The following is a 24,561-nucleotide window of genomic DNA, read 5'->3' as shown; positions in this document are numbered from 1 at the left end:
CCGGAATTCTCTAGAGGATCTGTTCAGAAATTGTCATGGGTCTTTGATTTTTAATTGCTGTCCATGCAACCCTTAGGCCAGAGTGAGTTAGGTTCTCTGAGTACAGTGCATTGGGAAGGCATAGGTGGTGGTAGGGTAGTGTTGAGAGGGATTGTGCTGCAGATCAGGAACGTTAAAGTGTACAATGAGAGCAAAACGGGAATGGTTCTGCAGTCGCTCCTCTGCCCATCATGTGCCGTGCTCCTCTCCAGCTGGCAGTGCTGTCTTTGTGAGAGATGCACTTAGGGTGGTGTGGCAGGAGGAAGTGTCCTGTGAGTGCTGCAGAGGTTAGTGTGATATAAACCATCCATAATCGCAGCCTTTCACCAGCAGTGGATGAATGTGCTGCACACAGTGGAAGGAGAACTGCCATTGGGCGGACTAGCAGGAAAATAGTGAGAAATGTGAAATTAGGACAATTTCCTCTCACAGTGGGCATAGAAAACATCTAGACTAGAGAATTTTGAGGGCTTTACAAAAGACTGAAAGATTTTTAGTCACAAACCCCCTTCTTACTTTCTAAAGATGAATTTTGCAGCCACTACTGTGATTTAGTTATCTTCACTGCAGCCACTTTGTTCAGGTACACAGAGCCCTTTTTTGATCCATTGACAGTAGGCTAGTCTTTGGGGGTCTAAAATACCCTTGCACACTCTAAATGCCAAAAATATGTCCAGAAAAGAGCAGCGTGTGCAAAGTATAGCAAGCTTTTATGACCACTTCTACTGTAGCCAGTTTTATGCCACTAGCAGGCAGAATGGGGATAGGTTCTCCCATAGCTTCAAATCTAGGAATTTATTCCTGTGCAGAATGGATGAAGAGAGAGCATGAACTTCTCAACTTTTTTTTTTTTCTACAGTGATGATGTAAATATGTTGTGCCTTGCTTTTCAGGGAGATTATTTTACTTTATTTTGGTTAGACTTTTTTTTAAACCTAAATTCTGCCTGTACTTAACTAGATGATAATAATTCCTAGGTTTGTTTCTTCCTGGTTTCCTCCTGATCCTCCTCACCTCCTGTGCCCAGGGGAAAGAGGGAGAATTATATTTCATTGGGGTTTATTTGGTTTTGCATATATTTTATGCAAGATTTAAAAACTTGTAATGCAAAGCTTTTTGAATGTCCCAACAAGTTCTCTGCAAGCAGTAATCTCATTTTTGCAAACCACAGCACAGCAAAATACTGCATAAGCAAAGCTGTGTGCAGAGCATTGTGGGCAAAAGGTATTGGCTATAAAGATCTTTGCAATTTGCCAATGTTAATGAAAGTACTCAAGTGTCAAAGTGAGGGTTCTAAAAAAGCATGGGACTAGCATCAAAAATACATTTTCAGAGTGAGGCCTCATAGGGTAAAACTGCCACTGCTTTATTAAAATCAAGAAAAATTGCTTTGTGTCAATCTTGGATCCATAAGTCATCAGCAAATTACAGGAAAATGCTCTGCATCAATATTAACTTTTCTATGGTGCACCATCCCTAAAATCCTGAGGATTGATTAAACAAGCAGCTTCAGTAGAAGGCAGTACACAAGGTGACTCAAACACAGAGCCACCCAGCCCAGAGTGCATCTCATGTGGTGAAATAAAAGGGAATTTTAAAGCCTCGTGTGCCTCTCAGTGAAAATAATATTTTAAAAGCTTCAGACATTTTCATAATTGGTAAAATTACTTTTATTTATAGCCAGCAAATTACTTTTTAAAATCACATCCTTCTCCAGAAGGACAACTTGAAGATTTTCCCTGTGTGGCCTGAGATTTCCCAGATGTTTAGGTTATTTGAAGATAAGACTGTTAGGGCTTTAAAGTAAGTGATAAAGCTTAGATCTCTCTGTGTCCTGAAACATATTAAACTGGAGGTTTTTATCTTAAAATTATTTATTTATTTGAGAGGTTTAATTTATTTATTTTGAAGCTATGCAAGTTGGGTTTTGTAGCTGTCCTGGCAGACCTAGAAACTCCTAAAACATGTTCAACATGTTCCTTTCAAACTCTCTGTACACTCTGTCAGAGTGGTGTCTCCCGTAAGAAATTAGATGAGTTCAAATTCCAGCTAGTTCCTCTGAGTCATAGCAACTGCCAGCAACAAGTTGGAATTCCTGTTTGGTTTTGTTTGTGTGTTTGGTTTTTTTTCCTCCTGCGCCAGCAATTCCAAGGAATTATGATGTGAAATCTGTAATAAAAGAACAGTTTAGTCCATCGTGAAGGTCTTTGGTTAATCCCATCTGAAGCCATCTTGGTCTGCTTTGTTCAGTCTGACAGACTGAATGCTTGTCAAGAAAATTGAGGATCTTGAATGATTCATAGTTGTCTTCTACCCTGGCATGATGTACACAGGGTCGTGTGATCTCCACAGCAGCTGAGAAAAATGCTGCGAATTCACTAAGCCATAAAAGCTTTTGATCTGTGGGTCATAACTGAAGTCAGCTTGCTTGCCTCTGAAGAGCATTGTCAACACTGGAAATGTTCTGGACTTTTTTCACCTAGAAAAAACAGACTGAAAAACAGGCTCCCATCGGTTTGGAGCACTCCTGTCATTCCAGGCAACAACTTTCTGGGTTTTGTGAACAATGACTGTACTAGCAGAAACTGGGGGATAAGAGAGGAATGAGAGAAAGCAAAGGTATTCTAGATAGAAAGTTTTGTATTCTTCTAAGGATTCTGTTTACTATATTCTACTTCTAAAAGTTTAACTTTTGCCTGACTTAGAGAAAATGGGCTGTGAGAGAGTTTGAGTCAGCATCATTCTACAGAAGTCAGTGGGACAATGGGACTGGTTTGGGAAAGGGAGAAATATTGGGGGGTTTTTGGTTGTTTGTTGGTCTTTTGGGTTTTTTTTGTTGGGGTTTTTTGTTGTTGTTGTTGTATTGGTTTTGTTTGTTTTTTGTTAAACCTTGGTATTTTGTTTTGATTTTCTTAAAATTGTATCTGAATCTTAAAGTGTTGGGGGAGGGGATGCTATAGTTTGTTATATTCTGAAACAGAAAGTTCAGATTACAAAACTGGTAGTGCGTGCCACTCTTGATGATTGATGGACCTCATGATCTGTAGCTTGGAGTTGTTTGGCAAATGGGGAGGTGTGGGGTGCAAATGGTGCATATTCTTTCCTGATACAATGTGCTCTGAACTTGTAACACCAGTCTCAGTTCCAGACACCAAAACCTGCTGCTTGAAGCACTTAGCGTGTGTCTGCAGCGTAGTTCACACGCACACAGCACATCACAGCCCATAACCATCACTAACTCATTTTCGTCACATATCTCGGGCCATTTGTGTGAGTTACATCAAGGCAGTGGGTGCTTGACTGGGATATGTGCAGCATATGTCAGCCTGATAACTGTGATACATTTTTTTTCCATCTAATTGCTTTTGTATACATCTCATTGCACAAGATGATTCTCTCCTTTGAGTTCATTTCTATAATGTTTTCTGAATTTTAGTAGTGGTTGCTAAAGCAGGTGGTCCTGTTGAAGCAAGTTGTCTGAGCAAGTGGGTGGTATGCTTTTAAAGTATTGCAGATGAGCTGTTTTGAACATGTAGGATAATCTAGCCCTCAGATCTTTTCTGCACAAGAATTTTAATGCAATGATTTTACTATTATTCAAAGTAGTTTTCTTGCTGAGGAGTCTTCATGTTCCTTCCTACATCAGGGTTTTTTTTTTTACTTTAGTCAATACCTTCTTTTTGTCATATTTTTTACATATTTAGCTAAAGAGAGAAAATAGTAGCATTTATTTTAATGATGCTAATCACATTAAAAATAGAAGATGAATGTTCTTTTTATTATGTGGGCAGGATCTAAATTCTAAAAAAAAATTGCTCCTTTATGAAAGGGTAGCTGTGTTCCAGCATTTATGTGTCATAGATGAAAGAAAAATTAGGTAATCCTTCTGAATTTTTGTATGTGGGTTTTGTTGGTTTTTTTTTCCTTATTGTCATAACTTTCTGTATGCCCACATTTTGAGATAATATTAGTCTTCTGTGATGGGTGTTGTTAACCACCTCTGTTGTGAACATGATAATGGCCCTTACCTACTTCATGAACTTGATAAATCCATGTGATTACGTTTTCTTTCTCACCACTCTATCTGAGTGTTAATCAGATCATTTACTCTGAGCTTTTCACCTTCATTTTGCGTTGCATTCAGAATAGAACATGTTTTATGTTCTGAAATTTCAAACGCAATGAATGAAATAAAGGTTGCTATGATACTCCCCATGAATATACAATACTATAATTAAAAGGTGGTTATTTCAGAGATTGTGTTTGCTTACTAAGACATTAGCTTCACTTTTTTGAATAAGTGACTCACACATTGCTCCTGTGGAGGAATTACTGTCATTCCTCGGCGAATCTTTATCTCATGATGTGAAAAGTAATTTTTTCATAATTCCATTACAAATTTGTTTTGTTTTATCATATCTAGAACCTCTACCTGCTATTATGTTGTATCTGCAGCTGGAGTTTTCACCTTTTTTAGTATGAAAAAGATAAGCTATCTTCTTCCTTATCTTAAAAATTATTAACCTGTAGTACTACAGATGCATCTATAATAAAAGCAAATGGGAAAAGCAATATGGCAGAAAGTAATCTAAAAGCAAGTGACAAACAAAGAGCAGCTATCCTCTCGCCTGCAGCCTACATCTAGTCAGTCCTCTGTCTTTGCTTTTTTTGAAGTCTCATTATTTCGGCAAAGGTAAGATTTAGGGGGATTGGAGCATTTTTCAAAACTCAGGCAATGTTTTAAGTGCAAATTTCTGATGAGGTTGATGTTTTGTGGGTTTGGCGGGTAGAATATACAGCAGGATTGGTTTTCAGTCCTTTTTTATTTTTTCTTAACATCTCAGTGGAAACATGCAGGAGTGAAATATTTCTTTCCTTACTTTCCCATCCCATTTCTCTATTGGCATAGACAGTAGTTGCCTTCAGAACACAAAGGCAAAGCAGGACACATGTTTTATCCGTAAGTACTTCAAAGTCAGTTCTCTACAGAAGATCATCTACAGTAATTTCACGATTATAAACCGCACCATTTTGACTAAAACTTTGGTCTGAACCCGGAAGTGCGGCTTATTATCAGGTGCAGCTTATATATGGACAAAGAACGAAAAGTTGCTGTTTTAGTTTGGAGGACAGGTGTCTGCTGAGAAAGGCAGGAGCTTCTCTTTGAAATGGAGAATGTAACCCACTCCCTCCAACTTACTAGAATTTTGAAAAAGGGACTTTCAGGCAAAGATACGGGAATTAGGAGTAACAGTTCTTTACTAGGGAAATTAAAATAGAAATACAGTACTACAAAGAAACAAACTCCAAACCCTGACAAAGTCAGAGTACAACCTGACACCCCGTCAGGCAGGGTGTTGGTAGCAGTCCCATTAAATGGTGGCTACATCCTCCTGCAGTGACAAATGTGATTCAGTTGAAACAGTGCTCCTGCAGAAGATGCAGTTTCCCTCCAGAGGTCCAGTGGTGATGTGCAGAAATCTGGTTTTCCTCTGGAGTCCAGTGGAGAAAGGGGCTACCTTAGTGTCCTAAAACCTCTGGTTTTAGCTTGGTAAGAAAAGTTGGGCTCTTCCCTCTGGCTGGAGCAACTTCCAATGGGATGCAGTAATTTTATCAGTCCCACAGTGGGACTCAATGGGCCATTAGCAGAAAATGACTCGCTGGAGGAAGGATAGGTTGTGAAAAGATAAAGAACAATGCCCTACCTGGTTTCAATGGATGGCCCATTAGCAAGATATCTCCCTCAGAGATAAGGATCACTGCCCCCACCGTCAAGAGATGGTGATAGAATAGATACCTTTCATCACACTCTGTATAGTAACCCAAGACAGTTGCCGATACCCAGAGGTGCAGTTTATAATCAGGTGTGGCTTATAATCGTGAAATTACTGTACTGAGTTTATACTAAGGCTTCATCTCCTCTAAAAGGACAGGTAAAATTCTAATTTCTGCTGCTCTTGCTTTATATGCACCTAAACCACTGCAGCTGATTGTGTTCAGTGAAAGATACATGTCTCACCATCAAATTAAGTCAAAAGTGATCAGATGACAATTAAGCTGATTATTTCTTGTGTGGGGACAGAGCTGAACTTCCATACTTCTTTGCAAAGGGTACATCCCTTGAAAATGAGAAACAGGTATAGCAGTTATGTTATATGTTTCATGTGTCCAGTCATATGTTCATGCCTAGCCAAAGCTTCCATTCTGTAGAAGGTAAAAACCCAAGTCATCCCTAGGAGTGTATCACACAGTCTCATGAACTGCCAGGAAATAAACCAAGAACTCTGAGGTAACAGAGAAGCCAGAGTCATAAACCATTAATGAATGTCAGTCACATTCCAGGCACCAGGCTGTGGTAATGGAAAGTTCAATTCAGATGTAATGTATTAAAATATTTTCTGAGTTTTCCTTTCTCAGAAAAAGTCAGTCCTGTTTCTGCATAGCATTTTATAGTTTTAGTTCATTGTGGTTTTGTTTTGTTGTTTGCAGTTCTGCGTCATAATGCTCCAGGATACGTTCATATAAAACAGTTATCAATTACTGTAAAAATTTTTACTTTGTTAGGGTTTTTTCCAAGATCTTAAGTAAATCTTCTAATTTAGAACAGTTAATGAGGATGAAAAAGTAAATGTTTAAAACATCTCCTACTGTAACTGACGACTGCTCTATGAGGGATTATTACTCAGGTGCTGTTCAGTGAATAGCTGCCTTGCCCAAGAGGAGATTTTTGCAGGCTACATTACCTTGTTTTTCAGTGATTACTGGGGAGTGTAAAATGGCCTTTTCTTCTATTCTGGATGTTTTTTCTGTTCAAGTTGAGATACTTGAACTGTGCTTTGGATTACTGTGCAGGTGTTCTTAAAGAAGTGCTTTTGGGGGTTTTAGAACCTTCTGCATACACTTCTGGTAAGGTAGTTAGCTTCAAAGTCTTTTCTTAAAGCTGTTAGAACTAAGTGAAGAGCTAATGTCAATATTGCAATCAGCTTGGAGGGAAGAGGGGGTTAGTGGGGTTTGGGGGTGGGGCCGGTGATGCTGATTGATTTCACCACAAGATGAAAGTTCAGATAAAATGGCCTTCTAGCTCATTAGGGTTGTCATCTCTTAAACCACCAGATATCGAAAAGGCAGCTATAGTTTCTACAGTGATAACAGATCTCTTCATAAACAAGCAGAAGAAAAAATCATTCAACTTGGTTCACTTACATCCCTAGTGTAGAATGTGAGGTTTCTGTTTCTCTTGACTGTAGGCTTGGACTATCAGACTAGTCCAAGTTTCTGGTTTCCAAAGGCCTGAGTTTTTCTAGATGCAAATGGGAGCAAACTAATACGTCTTAACAATACTACAGTTGAGAAAAACTGAAGTCAGTTCTCTCTTTCGTCAACAGTTGTAAGTTTGTCCAGAAGTTTGAGTAGGAGAAAACTTGAACGAACCATATGTTTGGGTATACTCAAGTCCAAACTGAAGGAAGGGAATTTTTTCTAGAATTGCTGGAGTTAGGGCTAAAAAGTACAAATAAATACCTCTGACAAAAATTGGTAGCCATACGAATTAGATGCTCACGGCTCTTGCTGAAGTACAGTAATTTCACAACTACAAGGCACACCCTTTTGATTAAAATTTTGATCGAAACCTGGAAGTGTGCCTTACAATCCGGTGCGCCTTATATATGGACAAAGTTCAGAAATTTGCCAACCTGGAAGTGTGAGCCGCAAGGCACGGTGGCCACAGGGGCCAAGCCGTGAGGGGCGGCAGCCGAGCTGCGAGGGGCAGCGGCTGAGCCGCACCACGCCAGCCGGCGCCGGGTGCGGGCGGGAGTGCCGGGGCCCGCGGCACAGGAAGGGCACCTGGCGCTGTGTTTAAAGGCTACGCCAATCTGTGAAAAACGTTTGCAAATTGAGCACCTGCCAGTAAACCCCGCAATCGCGCGATTCTGTTACTAACTCGTTACTTTGTTGTGCGCGGATCCTCACTGCGAAAAAAAAAGTGCGCCTTATAGTCTGGTGCGCCTTATAGTCATGAAATTGCTGTACATTTCTGATGGAGGGCCTGAACTTTTTTCCCCAGGGGTTTCTACCACTAATCCCTAAGCAGATTTTAACTATGAACAGGTTGTATGGGAAAAGACTGGAGCAAAACCAAAACACTGTTGAATGGTGGTCCTGAAATTAAGAGTAAAAATGATGACCCAGAATGCTGCTCAAAGCTGTCTGTCCCAACCTATCCCAGCATGTTCTGTCTTTGATGTGCCTGTTTTCCGTTCAACTGTCACTTCTACAGTTATCTTAACAAATCCTGTTTGAGGCTAACCTTTCAGTCAATTCAAGAGCTTTAGGTAGTATGTGAAAAGCTTCCCCACTTTCCTGTCTGTGAAAGCAGCACTGAGTGAAGAGATGGGACCTCAGCACCTCTAAACAGCTTATGACCTGGCATTTTAAGACATTTTTCCTTCTTTTACTTTGCAATAATTGAGTAGAGTTGACTTCAGACAGAATGGTGCTGTGTTTGCCTGGCACTCAGCTGGTTTGGGGAGGTGGTGAATGAGTTGACCATACCCCACTGATGTGCAGTTAGTATTGATTTTAATGATAAACTCTCTGTTTGAGGTCATACATACAATGGATCTTCTTTTCCTGTCTGGATGCTATTAGACCTACAAGATAAATTTCCTCTGATGGAAGGCTAAATGACTGTCACACATTACCCCAAAAAAGAAAACAAAAGTGGGATTCCAAGTCAGGACACGTTCTGCACTGCTGACTTTTTAGCTATTAGGATCTGGATTTGTCTCAAACTATTAAATACATACAAAAGGATGCCCTAGATGTGGACATAATAGGCTGAAAAACTTGATTTTTATTTCCGTATGACAACTAACCAGTAAAAGAATTGTATACATATGTGTGTGAGTGGGAAAAAAATTATCTTTATAGACTTGAAATTAAAAGAGACACTCTTCTGGTTTTAGTACATCATTATTTAACCATAACAGTTTGAATTCCTCCACAATGAAATGCTTAGATTTAAAAAATAATTCATTTGTCCCTGTTGGTGTTTTCCACCTTTATCTTTTCGGGTGGATGTGAAGAGCACTCATGTTACATATTTATAAATTCCAGGAAGTACATTTTTCTCTGTTTGATAGGATTTTCTGATAGCATGTCTCTAAACTATTTTGATTTATTTTACATTATAAAAAGGGAAAGGATAAAAAGTTCTGTTCTGTTTACTTTTCTCCGACTCATACTGCTTCCTGGAGATCACTTTTTATTCTGTTTGGTACATGAAGTACCGAAGGGTAGGAGTTACAGCTCTGCCCCAAGGAACTTGTAATCTAATTAAAGCATATGAAACTGCATTCTCAGATCTCAGTAGAGCTGTTCCACCTTTTTTGACTGTATATTTGTGTGCAGTCATCTGAGAACCCAAGTAACAAATCAGAAGATGTAGTGGATTTGATAATCAGGTACAGTTCTCCCCATGAACAACCATCACTGCTGTCAGAAAGAATTCTTCTCCTGCAGAAAAGTCTGGGTTTGAGGTCACAGGAGGTCATAGTCTCAAAAAGGATCTACATCCCATGAGATAACAGCAGTAAAAGCTTGCATTCCTTCCCTTAGGAGCCAGTAAGGAACTAATGAAAAATAGTCTGAACAGACAACTTCCAGCAAGCTGAGATTATAAATAAGATTTTACCAAAACAGCACTGTTGAAAAATGGATATTTTTGATGGATCAAGTAGCTTATTTAGGACGTTTATAGTTGCTTGGATTATCTGTGGGGCAGGGTGTCTGGCATACAGTAGAGTTACCATGAGCCCCCATCTGCTGATAGTTTTTGAATGACTTTTGTTTAAGCCTTGAAGTCCAGTTCTTTGTTGCACATTCTCACCATACCCTATGTAAAGGCATCATAGAGCATGACTTTCTTCTAGACATGGCAACAGTGAGGAGAATGACAATGACGAAATGCATCACACTGTGCAAAGAGAATTCAGGCATATCTATATTCACTGCATAAACATTTATCTAATTAAATTTTTCACATACATACAAAATGCTTATTGGAATTCATGCTGCTATGCTAACTTCATCAGTCTGCCAGAGTTTGAAACTGCAGCATCAAGTACTTAATGAACAGATTCATGAGTCATCTCTAGAAAGTGCTTAGAGTTAAGGCCAAATCTGAGGAGCTTTGTACTCCTTACGACATTTTTCCCCCTTTGGCTTTCATATTATGGAAGCCACATAAAATCAGCAAGGAGTCTTAAATGCATTCTTTGAAGGTATTAGGAAATACTGCAGAACACTGTGCTTGCTTTTTTCCTCAGAATGTATGGTATTTATTTTCTCAGAAAAATAAGTGTTGGATTTGGCATCTTGCTCTATGCTGTAAATCATCATTACTAGGTAAAGTGTTTAGTCCCTTAATAGTACTACTCAAATCCCTGCTTCTCAAGGGAAAATGTACAAGAAGCTCTACAAATCTGATGGAATGGAATCAAAACAGGAGATTCAGGGAGTATAAATCAAATAACATCCTGTTGGTATGCAAATAACAGTGTTATTGACTTATTCTCAGTAAGCATTGCAATCCTGAAAACAGGACTTGTGGTGAAATGATACTTTGCATTTTCCCTTTTTTTCCTTCTCATGTTTCCCCCTGACAGATATTGTTTGAAATTCTGCTAACGTACTGTGTCTGTTCCATATTTTGCAGGATTATGACTTGAGCCAGCTCCAGCAGCCTGACACTGTGGAACCAGATGCCATCAAACCTGTTGGAATCAGACGTCTTGATGAAAGGCCAATCCATGCAGAACCTCAGTATCCAGTCAGATCAGCTGCTCCTCATCCTGGGGACATTGGGGACTTCATTAATGAGGTAAGGAAGCGAAAAAGGGTTTCCTCCTAAGATCTGATAAGCTTTTATATGTTGTTTATTCTACTCCGCATGAGTAGCTGTTATGTTAGAACATAATAACTTTTTAAAACTTCCTTGGACAATTAAAATTGTCTCGCTAGACAGAAGTAAATACATTCTTTTAAAGTGCAGACAAATTTAATTAACTCATTCAAACAGAAAGGGAAGATATATCAATTAACTTCTGTGCATTTGTATTAATTACATTCATAGTACGTTATCAGCTGCAACCACAATATCTCCAAGCAGGATTATGCAGTGGGTTCCAACTAATAAACAGACTAACAAAATTGTAGTGTAGCCTAAAATCATTTATTAGTTCACAGTAATTTAATAATGGAAGAAGTTCATTTTCATTCTCCTCATACATTACCCTTTGAATCCAGATAATAGTGGAAATTCGGTACCTTCAATAAGGCCAAAAGAATTCCATCAAATACGATTAGTGAGCAGGGCAGCTAAATTAAATGTTATGTAAGTGCTTTTAATACTTGTCTTGTCAGAGAGCTTTCAAAGATTTTGCATTATCTTTGATTCTTCAATCTAATAAATGTAATTGAGATTCAGACTATACCAGAGTACTGATAGTTCTGAAAGAAATTACCCTCATTATTTCTATCACTGGTCAGTCTTAAATCATTGGTGTTTTGGTACTTATGATAGAATGTGTTTCTTGTGCTTTCTGGTTATTAAAAAAAAAAAAACCAACTCAGTATTTACTACTATTTGTGCTTTACTCTGCACATGAATTGTAGTAGTTAATTATTTTCTCTGGTTTTCTCATATCTTCCATTTCAGCTGGGCTGGACACATATTGCAGAGTATTACAGAACAGTTTCTGCCACATGCTTATTCTTGTTTACCTTGAAGAAAACTCAGGCTAATATACTAAAGTCTTTTGTGTTGAAAAGCTGCAGAAAATTGAATTTGCCCCTTTTAAGGTATACAGTGATACAATTGTCAAAAGACTTAGAGGAGAATTGATGAGCAGGAAATGTACAAATATTCTTGTAATTATATTGTATTTTAAGATACTCCAGTTTTTACACACCTTATGCTTCTAAATATTACAGTTCTAATTGGCTTCTGGAGAATAGTGGAGAAATGGGACAATAACAGGCCCACAATTGTGGGCAAGGCAGTGTACACATAAGAACTTCCTTGTGCTTCCAAACAATCAGAGATTCCCATCCTGTTATCACTCAGCTGTGACCAGACAGTGCCCACCTGGCAGGCAGTAGTAAAGAACCCTGGTTTTTGTTGTTCTCAAAGCACCTAGGAAACTCTGCTATGGAGCAAAGGCAGGGAATGGGTCTGATTCTACTGGAAAGCCAGAAAGGGGCCCAAGGTTGTCCAGCCTCCTACAATCTTTTAATGACTTAGCCAGCTGTTCTTGCAATATTATTTTTCAGTGGGTTATCACTCTTTAAGATGATAGCATCAGTGTGTTCACATGGAGCTGAAGAAACAGTACTGGCTGTCTTGATTTAACCCAGTATGTTTATACTGCACTACAGAGGAGCACGGAGTCATTTTCTTCCTGCTGTCTCTTGTATTATATCAGTACCTCCCTTTATGCTTCCCCTTGCCATCCACCAGAAAAAGAAAGCTTCTCCCAGCTATTCATACACAGTAAAATAATGTCATTAATGTCATTGATTAAGAAAATATATGGAAATATATATGAAGTTAAAGAAAACACAGCAATTTTCTTGTCTGCAAGTTAGCTCAGAGTTAATTGTATCTTCTGATTGAAAGGAACTATGTGCGGTAGCTTCTATGTTTTAAGTGTTATATATATATATAGCTTGTCTTCTTCATAAGGTTTTTTTTTTTCCTTAGGATTTCACAGAAATGTATTGTTTTACTGTGGGGCATTCCACCTAACCCTCTCTCTAGCAGACAGTAGCCATGCAAAGATTGTCCATGCTCCATCTGTTTTCCCAAAAGTCTGAACAAAATGGACATTTTATTTCTCTAAAATAGTGTAATCTTAATTTGTGTTTCATGTAAAAAAATTCCCATGGCAGATGGGACTATAAATTGTCTACTGGGTGTGGGGGGAAATGGGTCTGTCTTTCATAGTAGTATTCATTGTTCCAGTTAAATTTCAAAATTATCAGTGTCTAGAGCATAAATGTTCAGGCTGCACAGGTTTTCAAACTCTCCAGAAAATTGCACCTGCAGTCCTGGTATGATTAAACCCAAGAAATTTGGTAAGTTTCTCTCAGTTTTACTTGAGGTAAATTGAAAAAATATCTTGAGCAAAGCCTGTATGAGACATTTCTTAAGGCAGTTCCTCCAGAAGATAAGCTGAGCTGTGGAAACAGCATAGCAAGATAAGAAAGAGCAAAGTTCATATCTCTCTGCATCCAACTTCAATATTATTAGATGTAATTCTTCCCTTGGGCATCTCTAAGCCAAACCACCCACAAAACTAGCCCAGTCCCTAGCTGAGCAGGGAGAGGCTGCTTTTGAATTGTCAGCACTTTGGTACCAAAGTCTGCATTAGCCCCTTGGTTTGAAAAGATGCAACACTTTTGGAGATCAGTCTGGTCTTTTGGAGGATTTGGTCCTGTTCCAGGAGATGTGGGCCAATATGATCTTTTGGGATGCTGGTCCTCGTGTGGGAATTAATTTAATCTTTTGAATGCTCACCAGCACCTCAGACACACAGACAGCATTGTTCAGATTAGCTTCTGAATTGCTTCAGCTTTTGACAAAACATAACTATAGGTCATTGATTTCAGATACTGGAGGGTTTAGCTCCCTTTGCCAAGCAAGCATGGGGGTTTTATTCTTATTTTCATTGCAGAGTCATAGAAACAAAAAGCAAAAAAGATCTAGGGAGTCGTTCAGGGTTTTTTTCCTTTTAGCTGGTATATTATTTTCTATCTCTGATCTCGTGTATTAAAACTACTTGACTCAATGGGACATACATAAGTAAGTGTTTTGTAGTTTTCTGGTGACTTGTCAGTTGAAAAACAAGTTAGAATTATGACAAAAAGTCATGCATTTTTATAACACAAAGTTGAGATAACATGTGCAAAGCTATGAACTGTCTAAAATAGGAAAGTTCCAGAGGTGTCTGATAGTCAAAATAGGTTTTGCAGGCATAAGCTACATGACCTCAGGGACTTTCTTGTTTTGTCTGTTTCAATGGATAGATGAATCTGTAATTTAAGAGGGAAAGGAAAAACCTCCTTTTCTTCCAGTCCAGTGTACAAACAAGTCAATGAAATAAGTCATGTGTTATTAAGAATCCTCTGTAGGCTTTGTTTTCCATTTTGAGCCTTTAAAAGCCTGCAGAGTGTAGAGCATAATTAACACTTAGAATAGTCAGGATTTGCAGGACAGTATAAATTAGACTGTTGGAAGTAGTTTTGTTAATCCTTTTTTCAAGGCCCACCTATATTGTCCCTAGAAATCTCAAACAAGTTACATTGTGGTGGAGAGTTTGTGGCCAAGAATATATTTGTAATCAATAGAGGACATCATCTGAGGTAAAGTAAATTTGAATTTTAAACTAAAGGTCTCATCCCACGGCGACATGCAGGACCCTCAGTTCGTTCTTAGTAAATCGTTATTGGTACAGTGCACCTCCATGCAGAATGGAGTCCCTCCATGGTTTCTATTTTCTCATGTCAAAAAATGGTTCCATATAGAAACCAATTTTTTTTGTATTTCCCTGAAGGTCTCTCTTTTCTTTTCCTTCTCGTCAAAAGACTGCTGAATGTGATTAACTAGCAGGATTAATGAAAATAGAAGCATTAGATTTTGTAATGTTCCATGTTAGTTCAAGATTTGAGGGGTTGCTTTCCTTTCATTTGAGAGAAATAGAGAATGCTGCCTGTATTAAAGCAAGTTTACTGTTGTTCCTCAGCCGGGGCACTGTAGTTTCTCCAGTTGCCTCCTTAGTGAAAGCTCTACTATGTATATAAAGGAAGAAAAGGAAAGAAGTGAGTCTGTCCAAGGTCTCAAGCTAGCCTTTCTACTGCTGTGGCTCTTCTGTGACTGCTTTTTGTGTGCCGGTGGTGTAGCACATGCAAATAAATGTGACAATTCGCTGTCCCAGCAGGTTCCCCTGCTCCTGAGGATGTGCCCCGGAAATTCTGTTGCTCAATGAGCTTCTCACTGTAATAAAAACCTTGGGTTGTCTGATAAAACCAAGTAACTGTAACAACTCTGCAGCTCTGAGGTTCTTGAACACATCTGGTGAAAACTGAGATCTCTTCTCAGAAGTGACTGACAACAAATGCCTTGGCAGCAAAATCAGTAGAAGCCACTCCTGGCAGCCTGTTTTTTTGTCTTTTTTGTTGTCTTCAGTTGTGCAGATGCAGCAGGCTGTGTATCTACACCGCCTCCACCCATTGAAAGGGACAACATAATAAACTAAAAAGGTGGCAATGCTGAAACCAAAGGGAGTTTCATAAGCTGACAGCACTGCCAAGGGCTGTCTGACATGCTGTAGACCCCAACAGCAAAGCACAGCAGTGCACTGGGTACGCTCAAAGAACTGACCTAGCAGAGGGAAACAGAAAACATCGTACTACTTCTTTCTCATTTTAGTATGTAACTTGTGACATGACTATAGCAGAAATCTTGTCATTTGAAGAGTTAGACACTAAGTTCAGTCATTCCACTGTGAACCAGAAGATAGGTGAAAATGTCAGTGTAAATTGTGCTGCGCAGTTGAATCAATACCTCCAAAACATGACCCGTAGCTACGTTCTCTGAATGAAATGGATTACACCGCCAGCACAACCTTTGAGAAAGTGAATTTGTTAGTGAGATCCTATCTTGTAAGTCAGTAACTCAAAACCAGTTTCCTTTTCTGAAATGCTATCATGATAGCAGCAGCAAATTGAAAAAAAAATTACAACTTTCCCTTTGGAAAAACAGATGGAAACAGGCTGTCTTCTGCCTTGTCATGGATGACTGATACGTATCAGAATTTCTGCAGTGATGTAGGAAAATGTTTTGTTCACTGATTTTTTAAAATAAATTGGTATCCCATGGTTGGCTGGCTGTTAGTAGGCAGAACTGCAGGGAAATAACATTCAGTCTCCAAACCAACTTTCTAAATGACTTTCACACATGGATACCTGGCATTCATACCTCAGCACTCCATAACCTCAGCTGGTATTTATTCTCCCTCCCTGTCACCTGCGTTCCAAACACATGGGTGTCTGTCACCACAAGCAGGCTTAAGGAAAGATCTAAATATCCTAAGTCCAGTTACTGCCTAAGAAGTAAAGTTGCCGTTGTGCTTCAGCAGCAGAAAATAAGAGAAAGCCTTTTGAACTTCCCTCTTGGAAGCTGGATAAGGGATGTCTTCCAACACTTGCCTTTGCCCTTTCAAAATCTCACATCTTTTGTGATTATTATGGCCATCAGGTTGGAAAATGCCAGAGAGAGATAACAAGCATCACCAATTATTCTTATCTCATAATTCAAAATTGCACTTTTAATGCAGGCTATTAATAACCTTCTTGATGTTGTTTTACCATATGAAATGAGCATTTCAAGGCCAAAATTTGTTCTTGATTAGAGGTCATTAGCTTGATAAATACGCTGGGCTTCTCCACCACTGATTTGGAAATTATTTTAGGTACATTTTGCACAATTCTGAATTATTTAAACAGATAATAAAGAACCAGGATTTACTTCTACCTTATCAATCCCAGATGCTTTAATTAATGGGTTTAATATGTATATACTCCATCATACATATTTGTAGAATAAAAATGAGATTCTAGTTCCATTTTGTCATATTTGGACAAAACACAACTGGGAGTGAAATGTACTTTTCTAAAACCAGAATATATTAAATAATTTGAAGGAGGCACACTCCTTCAAATAAGTGGAAGTATAATAATCCACAGTATAATAATGCCATATTTTTAATACATAAACATTAAAAATTAAAAGTAAAACCAGTACAAATATCACTGGTAAAAATTAATAGTGAGCAATTTAAAATCTTAGCACAGCCTTATGGAATTCTAAGATGGAAGATACATTATCCCCTGTCAGTGGTTGCCAGAGTAGATCCTATTCAAAGTGGAAGGTCTTGAAAAAGCGTTAATCCCATGGAAGAAACTGACATTAAAAAAATACAAATCATAAGAGGGCTTTTTGACTTCAGGCTTTGGTTTTTATATTCAGCTTGTGAATCTTCCCCAGATAAACTCCCCAGATAAGCACAGAGAAGTTGTCTCATATTCTAAAGTTAGTTATTCATGTAAGTGTTTAGGTTTGGACTTCAGTAACAAAACAGGGAATTAAGAGGCTTTTCTCTGGAAGAAGTATGGTTCTTTCCTGGCTTTTCCTCTTCAGTCTCCCAGCATTTCCTCCAATTCAGTTTGTGTTGGTTTTAATTTGTGCTATTCAACTCCATAGACTGGAAATCTAAAAATGCTGATGGCTCATTATTCGTGTTGATAACTTCAGTACTTTGAAATTTGAAATGAGGAAACAAAAACGATCATCATCTTGTATTCAGCTTTGATGTCACTGTGTGTTTTTTCTGAAGAGCAGGTGGATTTCATGGGTGGATATGGCAAAACATAAAAGGCTTAAGACAACATACCATATATTTTTCTCACAGCAGCCTACAGAGGTACATGAGCTTACAGGTCTAACTAAATATGGATTTTGGCACATGCAGATGGACTGCAGGCCAGAAAAGTCAGTGGATATGCTATTGACCATGTGAGATGGCTGTTGAAGTGAATCTTTGCAAACATGTTTGTTTCTCTTTCCTCATGTGTCTAACCATTCCCACGTTGCCCATGGCACAGGTTGTGAGCTGTATATCTTTGAAATTGTGTACTAGCTTCAGTCCCAGTGCCATCACTCTCTCTTAAGGTTTTGTTAGGGCTGTAATTGCAGCTATGTTCAAAATGTCCAGTGCTGCGATGCTGGAAACCTGCTATTCTAAAAGGAGTTACAAAAATGTAGATCCTGTTTTGCACTGAATGGCAGGAGAGGAAGAACTTTATTTTCTCAAGTGGTGCTTGATAGATAACTGCATTTCAAATATTCCAGATACGCTTTTGTCTTGCTCTCAGATACAGAAATTAATCTTCTTTTCTTCTTCCTTCTTGCAGGGACTTAAAGCAGCCGACAATGACCCTACAGCCCCACCATATGACTCCCTCTTAGTCTTTGACTATGAAGGAAGCGGCTCCACTGCTGGATCCTTGAGCTCTCTTAACTCCTCAAGTAGTGGTGGTGAGCAAGACTATGACTACCTAAATGACTGGGGCCCACGTTTCAAGAAACTTGCTGATATGTACGGTGGAGGTGATGACTGAACTTCAAAGTGAACTTTGGTTTTGGACAAGTACAAACATTTCAACTGATATTCCCCAAAAGCATACAGAAGCTAGGCTTTAACTTTGTAGTCTACTAGCACAAGTGCTTGCTGAAGGCTTTGGCTTAGGCTGCAAACCAATTTGGGCTCCGTGGAATATCAGTGATCCAATGCTGTTTGGAAAAAAAATATTGAGCTCAGTTACACTTGAATTTTACAGTACAGAAGCACTGGGATTTTATGTGCCTTTTTGTACCTTTTTCAGATCGGAATTAGTTTTATGTTTAAGGCTTTAATGGTACTGATTTATGAAATGATGAATTAAAGAGACAAAATATGTTGGGGTGGGGAGGAGTAAGGTGAAACACAATATACTTCACAATGCTTTTGTTACATCGCATTGCTTTTATTAAAATAAGGAGATTAAAAATAAACAAAAAAATCCTCATGGAACAATTTTATTATCTGGGAGAGAGGACCATGAGGTGAAACAATGTACATTACTTCTAGTTTTAGATGTTAGGGGACTTTTTTCACTAAAATTCTAAAACTTATGCAGCTGGTTGCAAATAAAGGGAGTTTTCATATCACCAGTTTGTAGCAGAATTGATTTTTTTTTCTTATGCTAGAATGTTAGACACATTTTGGTCTTAATCCATGTACACGTTTTGGTTCTTGGTTTTTTTTTTTTTCTTTTTAATTTCTAGAATTTTTTTCCCACTTCACTGTAAAAAATGGTATGTGTACATAATGTTTTATTGGCATAGTCTGTGGAGAAGTGCAGAAACTTCAGAACACGTGTATGTATTATTTCGACTATGGATTCAGGTTTTTGCATGTTTATATCTTTCGTTTATGGATAAAGTATTTACAAAACAGGTTGCAAACAAGTGACATTGATTCAATTGTTGAACTGTAGTTAGAGTACTCAATATTTTTTTTATTTTTATTTTTATTATTTTTTTGGTTTGGGGAGGGAGAAAAGTTCTTAGCACAAAAAAGTTTTACATAATTTGTACCAAAAATGGGGGGGTGGGGGTGGGGGGAGGGGAGTTGGCCTGATCTGGTGGCACGAGAAAATATACAGTATGTTTTTGGGGTGGGGAGGGGAGGGGGGGAAGGAGCTTTCAAACTGGAGAGACTTCTGAGAACAGCTTTGCCTCTGTATTGTGTACCAGAATATGAATGATACACCTCTGACCCCAACGTTCTGAATAAAATGCTAATTTTGGATCTGGTGCTTGGTTTGGCATTATTTCTTCCACCTGAGCAGCCCTGGCTACAGTAAATAAAAAGTACACAAAATGTGTTTGAGTTCTGTGAGAAGTTGTGTGTGCTTCTTTGACATTTCCTACTGCTGGACCAAAAACAAGCTGCATGTAGAAGAAAGCCCAGCACAAATGTGGAAGGCAAGTTCCGAGGTAAAAACAAAGGGATTTCTGTGCTGGGATTTCTGTGAGTTCACAATTTTCAGTTCCCCACTGATGGCTAGCTCTTTGGTTTAATGCGCATTATCTAAATAAGAACTTGCATTGTTTTTGGCTCATTTCTAGACTGACAGTTTAATGAATGTGTGATTATGCTGTGAATTGCATAAATAAATTGCAGATTGTGGCAGTCCTCTGCTGCCTGGACTTTCTTGTGCTGATGACAAACCCCTGCTAACCTGAGTGCACATCAAATTGTGTCCTTCAATGAGGTGCTTACAGTCACGGAGCTCTATCAAAAACCCCATTAGGAGATCTGTCATTAGTAAACATGTTTCTGACCTGTTACCATGATTACTTGCAAACAAAGCAAGCACAGTAGGTACAGCAGTTCTGTCTTGGTTCTCTTGCAGCAATCTGCTCAGGTTTGATGCCTACATTTACAGACATTAAGGATCTAATTGAGAACAATGTGAAGCTCAAATTCGGCAGAAAACTCACAGTTCCACTGTCAGTGGACAGGGAGGGGAACCAGGCTCTGGGTCTGTGCTGGGGCAGCTGCATGGGCAGCAAGTTAATCTGGGGGGAAAGCTCTTCACTGGTGCCGCTTCAGTGCTTCCTCAGCATTCACACCATAATTTACATCATTTGAATTTGGGAGGTAAATATCTGGTTTGGGGAACATTAATGCTGCATGGGGGCTATCTCCACTTTCCATGTCTCCTTCCTCATTTTTGCTCCTGATGAAAGCCTCTCAGGTTGGGATATATTATTTCAACCTTTGCAGACCTGGCTATAATTTATATTATGCATTTGCAACTACAACTTAATGCTGTAATATAGCCTTGATTTTTGAGTAATGTGTCAAAGTTACCAACAAGCACCGTTAAGCTATTTCCAAATTCAATTTGTAGTATAAGGAACAAAGGACGTAGATCAGGACGTGGAAATTAAATCTGACCATGCATAGTTAAGTAACTAAAACTTTCATAAAGGGCAGGATTTAAACTGTCAATGCATGTTAAATAAGTGGAAGACAGCTTTTAGCACAAAAAATTATACAAAAATGTATTTTAAGCATAATCCATTTGTTACTTGAAAGCAACAAACTGGAGTTGCTAAATGAACTTTACTCATTGACATTGAATGTTAAAAGACACACACTGGGAGAGAGATCTCTGGAAAACTTCCAGTTTGGGCTATAGCACAATTTTTTTGTTGAAAGTGGACAGAGGTCATCTTTTATAAGCACTTGGCTGTTCTGCACAGCAGTAGGAGCTTTATCTTGATCAGACAAACAGCCAGCTCTACAGCTCCTTTGAAATCATAGCAACAGTTCTCAGACCTAGTGACGAATCAGCATTAGGTCTGCTGAGCAGAACAAAAGGCAAGTGATTTTTATGCATCTCAGATGCTTATAGCAGAAGAAGAAGGATGTTTGATCACCTTTCATCAAGTTCCAGATTAATTCTTATTCTAGAAATGTCAACCAGGTTTTGTACCAGTGATACCTGCTTCAATGTCCATCAGAGAGCTGCACTGAGAGTAAGATGACTGAATGTTGGGCCCTACAATATTTTTTAAAAAACAGAAATGTTGGCAGCCTAATTTGTAAATGGCATTTGGTAGCAGCATATTTTATCTCTGCTTTGTAGACACTCTATCCAATGGAAGTTATAGCAAGAAATGAGGCTTTAGCCACTTTGACCTTTCAGCCTATATACTTTTCAACTTCAGGGCTGGGGAAGAGTGGTTTCAGGAAATAAACATTTGAAAAGGATACTGATGGCCTTATGTGTGGATGGGTCTGCCTTACTGCATTTTCTTTGAGATTGCCAAATATTGATGAATATATGTTAATACTCATTCCATAAGTCTACAATGTACTCACCGTGCTCCCTCCAGGTAATTGAACTCCTACATAGTTCTTTTGGTGCCAAAGCAGCAAAGTGACTAAAAGCCACAGGAAAGCTGCTGGCTGGGAATTCTCTTTCTTGGTATGCAGTACTTTTTTGGACAAGGCTCCTTACCCAGGAACATTTACACCTACTCTGCCGTGGTCCCATTCAGCTTAACACCAAAGGGAAAATATCTTCTGACAGGTGATGGGACACACAATCCCCAGAAGGGTCTCTGAAACCTTTCTGTGGTTATTAGAGATGTCTCATGTAAACCACTGCCAATTCTTCCTTTACACAGCTACTCCCACCTTCTTAAGGAACATTCCTGCTAGCAGTGGTAGCTGGATTTTGGCAGATTTACCATTCTGGTTCAGGAGTGTGAAAGCAAAGTTCCTGCTTTTACCTTAGTCAATATTTATTAGTCAAATAAAAATCAGAAAAGTCAGTCGAATGCTTAAATACCTAATCCACAGTGGTATATCTTATACACAGTTTTCAGCCAGGGATGATCTAGATTCGTATGGTGTCCTTTTTTTTTTTTTAATTTGTTTTGCATTTGCTTAAATAAACTTTAATGTTCAGTCTCTCTCTAGACAAGGATCTTTCCTAGGAATTTCTTTAAAGCATAGGATAATTTCCCTTTACTGAATTTATGTCACAGGAGTAACAAAAGTGCTTTCCCTTTAGCAGCAAAGCCCAGCTGGGAAATGGAAGTGGGGAAGAAAGGCTAAACAAAAAAGGCAAAGCATTCCCCACAGGGACCCAAGGTGTCTTCCATCACATGGATAGGGAAAGAGCATCCCAATTGTTAGAGACCCTTTGATGGATCAATGCAACCCACTCTCCAGCCAACCTGCAGCTCTGAACTGGCCAAACATCTTTGTGGGTGTAAGGGAGAGCTTGGAGATGTCCCTTCTCTGGAGTTCTCTGTGTCAGTGCTGCTAGAATACATTCCACCTCTGCACTTTCCCAGTGTTCCTCCTCAGTTTACCTAGGTAGTTGAACAGTGCCACATCTCACATCAGGTTTTATGTAATCTTCAGTTTACAAGCCACAAAGAATCAAGGTCTTAAGTCTTGCTTTGGTTTGGTTGTTTTGCTGCAGGCTGGAGGACGTGTTTCCACATAGCAATAGCTGGGAAGGCTTGTCTTCCTTTTCAAAGTTCAGCGTCCTGAACAGTGCTTTACCCCCAAAACCTCTGTGGGTTTGTAGGACATCTAAAAATGCAGCAATTGCCATTGATACAGTGGGTACTTATAATCAGATTTCACATTTATGTGCTCTCTTGACTTTTCTGCCCCAAAGAGACATACCCTGTGGTTACAGCGTGACATTGCACCCCCACCCAGGGAACTTTTTGGAAAGATCAGTCCGGGTGAAGCAGCGGACATGAGCTGAGCTGCTCTCCTGTTGCTCTGGCTGCAGAGAATCGTGTGTGTGCAGCTGTTGTCTCTCTGAAGATTTACACATAGTTGATCTCTTGTAGCTCTTCTCTGAGCACAGAAGAGGTGCCCATGTAGGACCCCTGGAATGCACCCACACATCTCATCTCCTGCATGCCTTGCCACCTTTACAAGCATTTACTGCCTCAACAAGATGGTCATTATTTTCTATTTGCTTCCATCTTTATTCTTCTTCCCCCACCTATGTTTCAGAAAATACCTAGGACCATTTGCCTTTCATTTACAAAGGAAATGCACTCTGGTTTTTGAATTATTCTTGTTTGCTGCATTTCCCATACAATATATAGTTTTTTTAACACTTTTTGCCTTCCACAAGCAAATTCTACTCTCTTAGTTCTCTTGGCAAGGCTGAGAAAATGTTTCCACTTTTGCTTCTGTCTCTACTTACTCATTTTCAGTTTCTGTGAGAATCTCTTTTGCTCTTGTTTTTAGACCTTTAATCAATATGCTGTTTAAAAAAAAAAAAAAAAAAAAAAAAAAAGAAAGTGACCAACCTCCTCTTCTTTAAATTGGCTATTTTCTTCCTCCTAATGGAGAACATTCTCATAGTGTTCCTATTTTCCTGTGTTGCACCCAGGAAAAAAATTAGACTTTTCATTGTTCACAATGGATTTTATTTATGACTATTACTTAAAATATATTCATTTTGAGAGGCTTTTTTTTTTTTTCCAAGCACTAATGCATTTTTGAACCTCATGGTGGTACTCATTTATGTAATTTCATGAAACCACCTTCAGGTGGTTCACTCCCTCCCAAAGAGCCTAAATACTGATTCTGAAAGAAACATATTTTGCTCTGGGTATGAATAATGAATTGTAGCATTGTGCAAATTACTTTTATACTCCTGCTTTTGAAGATAAAATGTGTTGATATGGTATAGGTTTATGCAGACAGACAGATCCATGGGCCCACCCGTTCTGGGTTCCAAATTACAGAAGTTTGATTATTACATTACATTTGTTATCTGCAGTGCTGCAGAGTGAGCTTATAAAAACCCAGCTGTCTCTGTGCGCCATAAATCAAAAGTAATGGCCAGATAATCAAAATTATGTTCCAATTCTAGAACATTCATTACTGGTGGCATTGTGTGAAGCAGTTATAAAAACAAGCAGTGTGCTAGGATGATTAGAGGGAATTACACTAAAAATGTAGAATCATTACTGGTATATTTTGACTTGAAGTTAACAAAGAGCAGTTTGCTCAGTAAGGTTATTTCAACATAACTGAGAAACAAACAAAAAATTTATCTTTTAGCCTGACCTGGTCAGGAAGCAATATTCAGAGCCCTATCTTTCTGAGAACTGATTTTTTCTCATTTGGGAAAAATGAAAGAAAACAAGAAAAATGACCAAAAATAGTCAACCCAACCCTTAAAAACTCCTCATGGAATGGGAGAGGCAACTTCAAAGACCTGCTCTGCTGCCGTGTTTCATAACAAAGAATTCCAGGCTATTGCCAAGTTTTTTGATCTTCCCATTTATTTTTGTGTGTG

The 24,561-nt window shown here is 38.8% G+C and overlaps 1 protein-coding gene across 2 annotated transcripts in view; it reads left to right on the top strand.

The window, feature by feature from the left end:
• The window catches only part of CDH2 (cadherin 2), a 115,012-nt gene extending 95,501 nt beyond the window's left edge, over positions 1–19,511 (top strand). For both annotated transcript variants that reach the window (XM_033059124.2, XM_033059133.2), the window contains exons 15-16: positions 10,757–10,921; positions 18,073–19,511. In XM_033059124.2, the coding sequence (XP_032915015.1) occupies positions 10,757–10,921; positions 18,073–18,279 (372 nt within the window). In that variant the 3' untranslated portion in view covers positions 18,280–19,511. The remainder of the gene's footprint in view (positions 1–10,756; positions 10,922–18,072) is intronic.
• Positions 19,512–24,561: the final 5,050 nt, after the last annotated feature.

Source organism: Catharus ustulatus, chromosome 1 (genome assembly GCF_009819885.2).
Source record: "Catharus ustulatus isolate bCatUst1 chromosome 1, bCatUst1.pri.v2, whole genome shotgun sequence".
Taxonomy (NCBI): Eukaryota; Metazoa; Chordata; class Aves; order Passeriformes; family Turdidae; genus Catharus; species Catharus ustulatus.
This window is presented reverse-complemented; position numbering and strand designations above follow the sequence as displayed.